This window comes from Sorex fumeus, unplaced genomic scaffold (assembly GCF_029834395.1).
Source record: "Sorex fumeus unplaced genomic scaffold, SorFum_2.1 ptg000078l, whole genome shotgun sequence".
Classification (NCBI taxonomy): Eukaryota; Metazoa; Chordata; class Mammalia; order Eulipotyphla; family Soricidae; genus Sorex; species Sorex fumeus.
The window spans coordinates 9,056,338-9,068,789 of record NW_026606135.1 but is presented as its reverse complement, the minus strand read 5'-3'; the positions used below and the strand labels follow the sequence as shown (position 1 = coordinate 9,068,789).

The 12,452-nt window shown below is 39.1% G+C and overlaps 1 protein-coding gene across 1 annotated transcript in view; it reads right to left on the bottom strand.

Moving 5' to 3' along the window:
* TNKS2 (tankyrase 2) overlaps nt 1–12,452 on the bottom strand; it is a 68,211-nt gene that overhangs the window by 17,911 nt on the left and 37,848 nt on the right. Inside the window, exons 13-17 of the mRNA XM_056130390.1 lie at nt 10,507–10,586; nt 8,705–8,850; nt 7,458–7,623; nt 4,501–4,720; nt 349–458 (exon numbers count right to left, since the gene is read on the bottom strand). Of these exons, the coding sequence (XP_055986365.1) occupies nt 349–458; nt 4,501–4,720; nt 7,458–7,623; nt 8,705–8,850; nt 10,507–10,586 (722 nt within the window). The remainder of the gene's footprint in view (nt 1–348; nt 459–4,500; nt 4,721–7,457; nt 7,624–8,704; nt 8,851–10,506; nt 10,587–12,452) is intronic.

Sequence of the window (12,452 nt, the reverse complement as noted above, 5' to 3'; positions counted from 1 at the left end):
AGCATTCAGGACTGTTACAAGCCAGGAACAATGAAAGCATCTGAATCTCTAAAAATTTCTATCAATCCTAAGGGTTTACAGGTTACCAGTAGAAAAAGTCAGCAACATCTCACTGAGAACAAGAGACAGGTGCGAAGAGTATAAAAAGAATGACTTTTTAATACCGTACCATCTGTAACAGAGATGGCATACAAGAGACTAAGAATTGAAACTTTAGAGTTACTTCTTTGCTCTTATATTTACTTCTATGGGATGAATAAGCCAAACTAGATCCTCTTTGAACTACAATACTGATTTCCATTTTAAAAAATTTCAAAGATTTTGAAAGGTAATATGAAGAGAACTTACCCCGTAAGATGCTGCGTTATGTAAAGGAATAAGTCCTCCTTTGTCTTGGGCATTTACATCAGCTCCATGTTGTAACAAATACTCTGCAACTTCTAAATTATTATAACCAGCTGATTTAGAAAAGAAAACAAATGAATTTCATTTATTAATATAAAAATAATTACATTAGCCATCCTTCCTTTCCGTTTTTTTGCTTTTGGTCACACCTGGCAGTGCCTACTCCCAGCTCAGTGATGGGGTAGGTGGAGTTACTCCTCATGGTGCTCAACATACAGTGCCGGGGATGAAATGCAGACCTTCTGCATGCAATCAAGTCGTAATTTCAGTTCCAAGCTATCTACCAAGCCCAGCTTAGACATTATTTAAAAAATAAAAGATTTTACATGATTTCTCATAAGAATCTATTAAAATTTCATATTATGTGTGTGTGGGAATTACCCATTGGTTTTTCTCTTGTTTGCTTTTGGGCCACACTTGATGGTGTCCTCAGGCCCACCAGGAGTGACACCTGAGCACAAAGCCAAAATTAAGCCCTGAGTACCTCCAGGTGTGGCCAAAAAATAAAAAACACTAACAACAACAAAACACAAACAAAGCCCCAAACCAAACGATTATCAAGTTGGAAACTTTCAGCAATGGCATCATTTTAGGGACTCTCAGTTATACTGATTAGCTTGTTTACATGCCCCCTCTCCCCCCAAGGCAATCTTACCAGAAGCCCTGTCGTCACACTGCTACTGAACTTAGGTACAGTCTCAAGTAAAAGGCATCTAGTCATAAAAAAGCCAAGTTCGGAAGACAAGTGATTGGGAAAACTGGGCATATATACCTGTAGAAGTCTCAAAATCCTATTTCTGAAGCATGCTTTAAAGAACACTTGAGAGAACTTAGAAATACGTCTCACTCAAGCTGGGCAGCAAAACCTATCTGCTGCTAAAGTCATGAAGCAAAATTTAAACTTAGGTTTTCTGTTTTGTTTTTAAAATACTAGTATGCTTAAACTTGTGCTACTTTTTTTTTTTTTACTTTTTACTTTTTTGGGGGAGCACCTCCCAAGAGGTGCTCAGGATGCCCAGGAAAACCTTAATTAACTTATTGGGCCACACCCAGTGATGCTCAGGGATTACTCTTGGCTCTACACTCTGGGAATACTTGAGGCAGGCTCAGGGGACCACATGAATCCTGGGGTTGGCCTGTGTGCAAAGCAAGTGCCCTACCTGCTATACTAGGCCCCAAACCTATTTTCAAATACTTAATAAGAAAGAAAAATAAACACAAAACATATGCACTCATTTAAGGTAAAACTGCCACCTACCTTGTAAGAGTGGTGTATTTTGTGTTTATTTCTCTTTTTTGGGGAGTGGTGCCAGGTACTGAACACAGAGCTTCACATAAACAAGGCAAGTGCTCTATTGCTGGGCTACATTCCATGCCCTTAATATATACTCTTATGGCAAAGTATGTTATCTGACACAAATTCACACACTGAGGGCAAATATGAAAATTAACGTTGCTAAGATAATTACCTGTCATTCAAAACTATTACTGCACTGAGATAAAATCTTTCTGGGCATTGGGGAAATAGTAGAGTTGGTAAAGGCTCTTGTCCCAGGTTGATCTGTGGCATTACATAGTCGGTCACCTGAATACCGCCAGTGCAGTATCCGATGCCACTGGGCCAGGCAGCACTACATCTTCAGGACCTTGCACTGAATGTCAGCCTAGATGCCAAGGGTCTAAGTTCTTCTAACACCACTTGGGAGGCTCTCACCACTTCTCTCCCCCGACCTGCTCTCAAACAAAACCAAAAAAATCCTTTCTGTCCAAAGGTAAACTGCACAAATGGGCACAGAGATTTTTTTTTTTTTGCCAACAATGTTATATATTCTAGATAAGCTACCATCAAGACAAAAAAGGTTGAATAATTTGAACCAGAGGCCAGGTCACTTCTTGTGTACATAGGCTAGTAAATTCTAATTGACAGTAGAAGCAGAAGGCAATTTTCCTCACCACGTGATCATTTGTGCCTTATCACTTCCAAAATGCTTTCAAACATATGAAATATGGAGTTAACTCCTTTCCTTTGAAAGTCAAAAATATATAAAACCAACATGATCTCTTTTTTGGGGGGCGGAGGGGGTAGGGAGGCCTACCAGTAGTATTGGGAGGATGACCTGGGCCATTTCCAGCAATATCTTGCCTGGTAATTATAACTCAATGCTTAGGCCTGGCGGTTCAGTGCTGCCTGGGTCTAGTAGGGTTGGAGGCCACCACAGTGACACAATTGGCAAAGCTTAGTACTGGGGATTTAACTGAAGGCACTGTGCATGCAAATACGCATGCTAGCCTTTGGTGCTAGCCTTTGGTGCTATCTCTCTGGCTCTGCAAGTGATCTTCTAAACACTGGGAATACATACTTGCAGATACAATATGAAACCAAAATGAAGGTAGGTAAGAATAGACCTCCATCTCTCATATTACATAGTTGCAAGAATGCCCGAATTACTTTCTTCTCGTTTAAATCCTGTGTATTTAGATAAACTTGTATGAACCAAAAAGGGCCTATGATGCAAGTCCACTCAAGTTATTATATACTGCTTATCAAGTTTAATGTTCCGGCCTCTAGAATATTCAATCTATCTTTAAAAAGTTATTCTAAAACTACAATGCCATACACCTGTAGTATGAACAAGCGGTGTACAATTTTATAAGTGAAAAATGCTACATACACAACTGTGTTCCCCCAGAATCATATGCTGAAGCCTTAGGCTCTAGAACCCTACAATGTGACATCTGGAGATAAATAAGTGAGGATGTTAGAACATAAGAATACTGACACCAGGGACGTATGCAAAACAAAGATAAAGCCATGTGAGGCTAGAGCAAGGAGGTGGCTAACCGCAGACCAAGAAGAGTTCTTAGGAGAAAACAATCCTTATGACACCTTCCTCTCCACAATGGCAGAGAAATAAATTTATGTTCCTAAAGTTATCTGTTTTGTGTTATTTTAAGGTAGGTCAAGCAAACTAATTTTGTTAAGACAATAATTTTAGGAAGAGATTAATGTAACTTTTTTTTTTTAAACCAAACTGGATGGAGACTATGCAGTGCCGGGCACTGAACCAGGGCCTCCTACATGCAAAACTTGCACTTAGTCCATTGAACTCTCTCTCCAGCTCCATTAGGTTTATATAACTTCTTCAAGTTTTTCAAGACTTTAAATTTGTTTCCTCTAGGAGTGGTGAGGCGTCACACTTTCTATTGACCTCTACTTTCCCCACTTGTTTGAATCAAAGAGCCTCGTTCTTACATGTGCCGTAATATTTGTGTACAGATTGTAGATGTGTATCATTTAAAGGCTTGGCTTAATAAACATTTTACCCTGACCAAATCTGTGCAACTGATCCTGTGCTTTAAAACTCAGCTAAGAAGTGGGGTGGGTAAGAAAACAAAAACAAAAACAAATTCAGCTAAGAGGTTGATTTATTTGAGTCAGCCGTCTACCCCTGGCTCTGTATTCTGTTGCATTAACCATAACAAGAACCAGCCCTCTAGCCCTGCCTGTGCTGTTGCAATAATAACCATTATTTTATTTTTCAAAATAAAACAAATTTTTTCCTGTTTAACTATTATCAGAAGAATGAAAATATTTTAGTATCCCACTTGGAAGACTGGCTTTAACAGGTGTATTTTTCAAGTTCTTATAGACAAAACTCACCAAACATGATCCAAACATACTGGTGATTTGGAATAAAGATTCTAAGATACACGGAGACTGGGGAAGTCTCTTCCAATTGTTTTTAACTGAATGCAACACACTAATGTAGAATGAGCCTGAACTACAGTTGTCTTAACACATACTCTAGAATATGATCAAGTGGGGCCTGGAAAGAGTTAAAATGGGTAGGGCATTTGCTTCGCTCACATATGACTCAGGTTTGATATGACCCTGGTACCCCACAGTCCCCTGAGCTGCTGGAGTGATTCCTGAGCAGAGTCAGTAATGATCCCTGAACAGAGCCAGGAATAAGCCCTGAGCTCAGCTGGGTGTGTGCACCCCACCCCACCCCAATAAACGGAAAGATATTTCACTTAGGCACAATGAATCTTAGTTGTCAACAACATAAATCTGTAAAACCTGCATTCACTTACCTGCTAAATGTAAAGGTGTTGAGTGTCTGCCTTGGGTATCACGGCAATTTACATTATCAGGTGAAGACAACTTCTTTACTCTGGCTAAACAACCTTTCTTGGCAGCATCTAACAAAGCCGCATCTCCTCTTAGTAGATCTTGGATATCTGTATCTCCATCTTTAACAAGATCCAGAGGAGTATTTCCATCTCTGTTTTTCTTTGTAGGATCTGCACCATGCTGGGGAGTGAAAAGCAGAAAGAGAGGAGTTGACTTAAGTTTTTCCTTGAGAACAAGAGAAATAGTATAACTATACCAAATAAAACGATTTTGTACAGAAACACTCTTTAAAGGCTAACATAACTGATGAATATAGACACAGCACTTAGTGAACTGAGTTAACAATACATTAAAAGGATAGTATATCATGACCAAGAAAAATGTATTACGGGGATGCAAAGATGGTTTAATATATGCAAGTAGGTTAATACAACACAAAGGGGAAGACAAAAATAATTTAATGTGGAGAAAGCATTTGATAAGATCCAACATTCACTTACGATAACAATGAAATGGAGACAGAAATTATTAACACAGGGAAGGTGAGATACAACAAACCCACTAACATCATACACAACTGCAAAAACTGGAAACTTCTTTAAGATCAGTCATAAGGTTGTCATAAAGATTATTCAATTTATATTGAGAGTGTTATAGTAATCTCCATTACAAGAAAAAATAAAAGGAATCTAAATTTGAAAAAAAGAAGTTAACTATCCCATTATTAATGAAGTGCTGTATAAATAGAAAACCCAAAGATTCCACTGAAGATTAGAAACAATAAAACAACAATGAGCTATCACATCACATCTGGCAGAATGGCATGTAACAAGAACCCACGAACAACAGATGCTGGGAAAGGGGGAAAGGTATGGAGAAAAAGGAACCCTTATTCACCAATTTAAATTGGTGGAGCTTGTATGGAGATTAGGAGAGATTTCTCAAAAAACTCAATCTAGGGCCAGACTGATAGTAAAGCAGGTAGGCATTTCCCTTGCACATGGCCGATTCAGGTTTGATTCCTGGCATCCCGTATCGTCCACTGAGCACTGCTGAGTGCAGAACCAGGAATAACCTCTGAGCATCGCCAGGTGTGACCCAAAAAGCCAAAAAAAAAAAAAGGGGAATCTATAGAATCTAGAAGTTAATTTCTAAAGAGCAACCCAAAGAACCCCCCAAACACCAATTTAAAAAGCTATATGTACACCCATGTCCCCATATTCACTGCAGTACCAATAACTCAATAACCAAAACAGATGAGTTATAATGATGTAATATAAATGTCTCACACACACATCCGTGCGCGTACAACGGAGTATTAGAAAAGACAGAACAAATCCTTAGATTCTGACCAAAGAACTGAGCTAATAGTAGGGTGCATGGGGGAGTAGGGAGGCAACTGGGCTGAAATGATGGTACTTTGGTGGTGAGCTGTGATAGTGTAACATCATACCCCTAAAATATGAATGAAGCTGTTCTGAAACAATGCTACCTCAATAGAAGAAAAACCCCAGGCAGAGAGATAGTACGGAAGAGAAGGTGCTTTACTTCATGCAGCCAATGCCAATTTCCAGTTAGATCCCATATGGTGTCCCCAGCACCACCAAGGGTCATTCTTGAGCACGGTTAGGATCATGTAAGGACTGCCAAGTGTGGCCCCAAACAAAACAAAACCCCTAAACAACAGCCCCCCCCACCCCCGCCCCATTCCATTGTTCGGGTGGTCAGGGCTTACTTTTGGCTCTGTGCTCAGGGGTCACTTCTGGTGGGGTCAGGGATTGAATACTGTTGGTAGCGTGCAGGGAAAGCACCTTTCCCTCTCCACTATTTCTCTGGTCCAATAATGAATTTAAAAATGAAATAATACAGGGGTTAGAGAGAGAGAGTATAATGGGTAGGGCACTTGGTTTTACATATGGCTGATCCAGATTTGATCCCAGGCATCCTATACGGTTTTCTTGAGCACTTCCTGAGTGCAGAGCCAGGAGTAAGCCCTGAGCCTATATAGCTGGGCGTTGACCCCCAAACAAACAAAACAAAAAATCAACAATGCAGTAAAAGACTTAAACTAATCAAAATTAGATATTTCATTAAAATTCACATGCTTGGGGTTGGAGTGATAGCACAGCAAATAGGGCGTTTGCCTTGCACGCGGCCAACCGGGTTCGATTCCCAGCATCCCACATAGTCCCCTGAGTACCGCCAGAGGTGACTCCTGAGTTCAGAGCCAGGAGTGACCCGGTGCCTCGCTGGGTGTGACCCAAAAAGAAAAAAAAAATCGCATACTTCCGATTTTTAGCTTTCATCTTCAAATAAAGCATATTTTTAACAATAATATTTTTACAATATATATAGAGAGAACTATGACATAATGATAGCAGATTTAAGCAATAAGTCTATGTGGGGGATGGAGCGATAGCACAGTGAGTAAGGTGCTTAGCTCACATGCATCTGACCAGGGTTCAATCCCTGGGCACAGAGCCAGAGCTAAGCCCTGAGCACTGCTAGGTTTTGGCTACCCCCTACCCCCCGAAAGGTGTATGTGTTGTAAACATCTTAAAGACTAAAATGACAGTAGTACTTATGACATTCATTCTGAAATCTGGTAAGATAATTACATAACTGGGGCCAGAGGAAAAGTACAGCAGGTAAGGCGCTTGCCTCGCATGTAGTCAACCTGGGTCTGACCCCTAAGCACGGCCAGGAGTGATCCATGAGCAATAAGACAGGAGTAAGTCCTGAGCACAGCTGTGTATGGCCCCCAAACAAAACAAAAATAAAAAAAGAGAATTACATAACTTTGCTTGTTACCCTCTTACTAGTCTAAGTTTTTATTATCTATATGAAATGTTCTATATACTATACAAAAATATTCTATATAATAAAATATACAGCCTATTCAAATATTTTAGCATACCTGAAGTAGAAGTTTACAAATTTCATATTTTCCTTTTGCTGCAGCTTCATGTAAAGGTGTAAATTTCCACAAATCTGCTACATTAACTACTGCTCCATGCTTAACTAGAAGTTCTGCAACTTCATAATGTCCATAAGAACATGCATTATGCAAAGGTACAAGGCCTCTGAAATGAAAAGTTAAATGAGCAACACAACAGAAAGACCTTAGAATTTAAATAATTATATATAGCTCATAAATTTGAATTATCAAATATACTTTAATGATCATATTTTACAGGACCCAAATTTACTGAAACCAGAAATGAAAGTTTTTTAGCAGGGGAGAGAGTGTCAAGTGGGAGGAAAAATTTAAATTGCAGAGAATAAAATAAGTATCAATATATTTAGTATCTAGAATCATAACTCCTTAGATCATTTTTAAAGAGAAATAAAGATAAACAGAAAATACAAATATCAGTAATGTGAACTTAGAGATTATGTTACAAAAGTACCATATTAGTCTATTTTGTTGTTGGGCCACACATGGTGGTACTCAAGGGTTATTTTTGGTTCTGTGCTTAGGAATTACTTCTGGTGGGCTCAGATGATCATGCAGGATGCCAGGAACTGAACTTGAGGAGGCTGCATGCACGGCAAATGCCTTATGCCCTGTTCCATTGCTTCAACGCCCACACACTAATCTCTTTAACCATTATAAAATACGGTGGTCTAGAGGCATAATAGAGTGGGTGCTTGCTTTGCACACTGCTCAATCAGGTTTAATTCCTGGCAAACTGTATGTTCCCCTGAGCACTGCCAGGAGTGATCCCTAGCACACAGCCAGGAGTATATCCTAAGCATAACCAGGTATGACCCCAATCCCTTCCACCGCAAATAAATTTAAAAATAATAACAAAAATAAAAGTTATTAGGAAAATAAACTTTTATAAAAATGCTGCCATAAAAATTTTTGTTTTTGGGCTATACCCAACGATGCTCTGGGCTAACTCCTGGCGGGCTTGGGGGGACCTATAGGATGCTGTGGATCGAACCCAGATTGATTGTGTGCAAGGCAAGCACCTTACTTGCTTAACTCTCTTTCCAGTTCTACCATAAAATCCTCACTGAAATTTAAAAAAAAAGCTGTATTTAAGTGAGTGTTTAATAACATTTCCCTAAAATTAAGAGTCGCCATCGTAGAAGTCTTTTCAGACTTCCTCCTGATGTTGGATAAAGGAAGAGAGGCTATGTAATGGTCACACTTGCCCTTTATCTTTAGCATGCACATCAGCTCCATGTTGCAGCAGATATTCCACCACGGACACCCTGTTATAGCCAGCAGCAAAATGAAGTGGTGTAGACTGACGCCCTTCAATGTCCCTGCAATTGACACTCTGAACAGTACACAATTTCTATGGAACAAAACACAGGAGTCAGACAATATCACATCATATATTTGGACTTGTTAATTTCAAGTTTAGTAGAAACTGAAAATGTCTGAATTATTTCACTGTCTCATTAAAATCAGTATTCTTAGAAACATCTGATATTTATACTTATTTCATCTTGTTATTTACTGGGAAGTCCTCTGGTTCTCATCTATACCTTTCTCATCTTCTAAGCTATGTAAGAAGGTAAATGTATCATTATTATTTTTTACATAAGGGTGACGTAGGTATCAATTATCAGCAACAGTAATTTTGAGACTGTGGCAAATGTAAACGTGAAGGCAGAGCACAGACATACTGAAATCACAGATGGCAGTGTTACTGGCATTGAACTCAGCTGGAAGGTTTCTGCCGAGTACTGAACTCATGGTTCCAATACCTGAAAGGCAGAGGGACTGTACCACTGAGTTATTTAAGACCAGTATTTATATTTCATTCTCAGAAAAGCTAAAACTAACTTTGAGGTGGGTCTTTTTGACCAGATAAATACCATAAAGAGATACAATTTTCTACAAAAGTTCGTCTTCTTGGGGGCTTATTAATTCTTCGGGACAAGCAAGGTTTTTTTCCCACCCTACTAGCTTTGAGAATTAAAACTACTGGATTGGTGATGTAGCTCAGTAGTAGAATACATGTATTGCATTTGTGAATTTTGTCACCATAAAACAACAATGAAAGAAACAGACAACAGTAACAACAAAAAATCCCATTCTAACCCTCCACTCCTCTCATCTTCCAGCCCATGATAACCTGCCCTCCCATCCCACAGCATTAGTGAAAATTTAATTAAACATCTGGGCTACTTTAATTTATATTAGTCGAACTGAAAAGTAGTATTGCTAGAGAGAGATTATGGGAAATCATGTCTGCCATGGAGGCAGGGGGAGGGTGGGAAAGGGGGGTATGCTGGGGATATTGGTAGTGGGGAGTATGCACTGGTGGAGGGATGGGTGTTTGATCATTGTGTGATTGTAACCCAAACATGAAAGCTTGTAACTATCTCAGAGTGATTCAATAAAATTAAAAAAAAAGTAGTCTTGCTCTTTCAGGAGGTAACAAAAATACCTGGTTTATTGAGACATTACACGTAATTCTGTAGTAAAATGAAACATGGAAACTGTGGAAGGGCTATTCTAGGGAATACTATTATAAGATACGGGGCTTTTAATAGCTAAAGGTAGTTGTTCTATGGAAGGAAAAAACACTCAAGTCCCGTCCTGATAAATTTAGCAATATTATGTTATTACTGTATTAAACACTAGGTCCTCATAGAGCTGAGCAAGCAACGAAAAGAAAAATTGAACTGTTTGTAGTGAGACCGGTCTGTGTCAGAGGTAAATAATGTAATTTGATATGTTCTTTTTCTTTTAGGGGAACAGATGACTAAGTTCTTGAAACAAAATCCATTTTCACAACAGACGGTTAAATTTAAGATTGCTAAGTATTTACTCAAATGTGTATAAAACTAGCCTCTTTCATTACTCAATGACCTTAACTTACAGAGAACTAATTTGCACTATCTCCTTTTGAAACAAGGCACATCATATTAATTATAACAGTATACGTTTGTCCAACATTGTAAAAATCCAAAGAAAATCAATGTAAAGGATTACATCTTACCTTTACAGTTTCTACATCTCCAGCCTTTGCAGCTTCTAGCAATTGTCTGTCTGCCTCTGAATTACCCAAAGAGACACCCTCTACAAAGGAAAAAAGAATAATTAGAAGGTGGGATCAAGCTATAAGGGAGGCATCTTTGCTGAAAGCCTTTTCATAGTTTGGTTAGACAGAGCTAGAAAGAGTGGACAGTCAGTAGTGAGCTTGCCTTGAATGCAGCTGATCCAGGTTTGATCCCCTCTATTGCATTTGGTTCCTTAACACTACCAGGAGTATCTCTAAGCTATCCAGGAAACTAAGATACTTAGTGTCTCTAAGAACCAGAAATTAAGTTTTGAGCACAGTCAACTGTGGCCCAAATCTCATCCCTCCCCCGAAAAAAAAAATTACAGTAATTTATCTAGAAAATTTCCATAGTAGAAGATTGAGTAAAAACAATTAAGATGTTCTTAAACTGCTTTGGAAATATAATATGGGCAATAAAGGAATGCATATAAATATTAATGACTATAAAGTGATTAAGCAATATAAAGGAACATAAAGTAGATGAAGGATGGACTGCTCTATCACTGAGCCATACTGCATGGTGGAAAAATAAGACAGGAGTACAATGAACAAATAGCTAACCACAGCTCTGCATTAACTAGCAATCTGTGCTTAGGAATCACTTCTGGAGAGCTCAGAGCACTGTATGTGATGTCAGAGATGGAACCTTGGTGGGCTGCATGCAAAGTAAGTGGTCTTACCTGTTGTACTATAAAACTAGCAATTTGAACAAGGCAAGTCATTTGAAGTTTTTTTTTTTCTTCAAAGACTTTTTCATTTCTGAAAAATGAGAAGCTAGAATATATCTAAGAATCATTTCCAAGTCTGGAACTGTTATAGCCCATTTAAAGTCTCACAGAAAGGTTACTATGTACATTTACATCAACAATTCAAAATAATGTTTTAACCATACTTATGAATAAAAGCGTCACTCAGATTCTGGTTTCTACTTCCCAACATGTTATTTATTTTTTTTCTTAATAAATTTATTTTGCTCTTTTTGGTGCTGAGAGCTTACCCTGGCTCTGCACTTAATAATCACTTCTGCTGAGGTTCAGGGTTGTCTCATGCAAGGCAAGTGTCTGCCTACTGTACTATCTCTCCAGCCCTAGATTATTATTTCTATTGTTATTAGAAATACTACTGTTATTAGAAATTACAACCCCCACATTCCCTCCCAAAAAAAAAAAAAATCTAAGAAAGAGTGGAGGGTCAGTCTTGAAAGTATTATTAATCACCCACATTGCTCTAGAAAGACATAGCTGGTTTTTTTTCCCTTTTCAGGTCACACCTGGCGATGCTCAGGGGACCATATGGGATGCTGGGAATCGAACCCGGGTCGGCCACATGCAAGGCACATGCCCTACCCGCTGTGCTATCATTCCAGCCCCGACATAGTTGTTTTCTAAGTTTTTCCTTTCTTGGGGCTGGAGAAAGAGTAAAAGGTTAAGTTGCTTGCCTTGCACGAAGTCAATTCTGGTTCAATTTCCAGCCCCATGTATGGTCCTCTGCGCACAGACCAGAAGAAAGCTGAGCATAGCCAGGTGTGGCACCCCTCCCCCACAATAAAAAGTTTAACTTTCCTTAAAATTAACTATCAACTATTTCACCTTACTTTTCAGCTTCCTAGTAAAAATTTAGGAGGCCAGCTGTTCCCTGAGATAAAGTGGGCAGGAACAGCAGGCAGGGCTCTTGCCTTGCATGCTGCAGGTTGGCTCCAGGCATCCCATATGGTCCCCTGAGCCTACCAGGAGTGGTACCTAAGTGCAGAGCCAGGAGTAAGCCCAGAGCACTGCTAAGTGTGGCCTCCAAACAGAACAGAACAAAGACAAAACTAGACAAAACCAGAAGTTCCTGGAATACAACAATAATTAAGACGAGGCTTTTGGCACTAAATATAACTA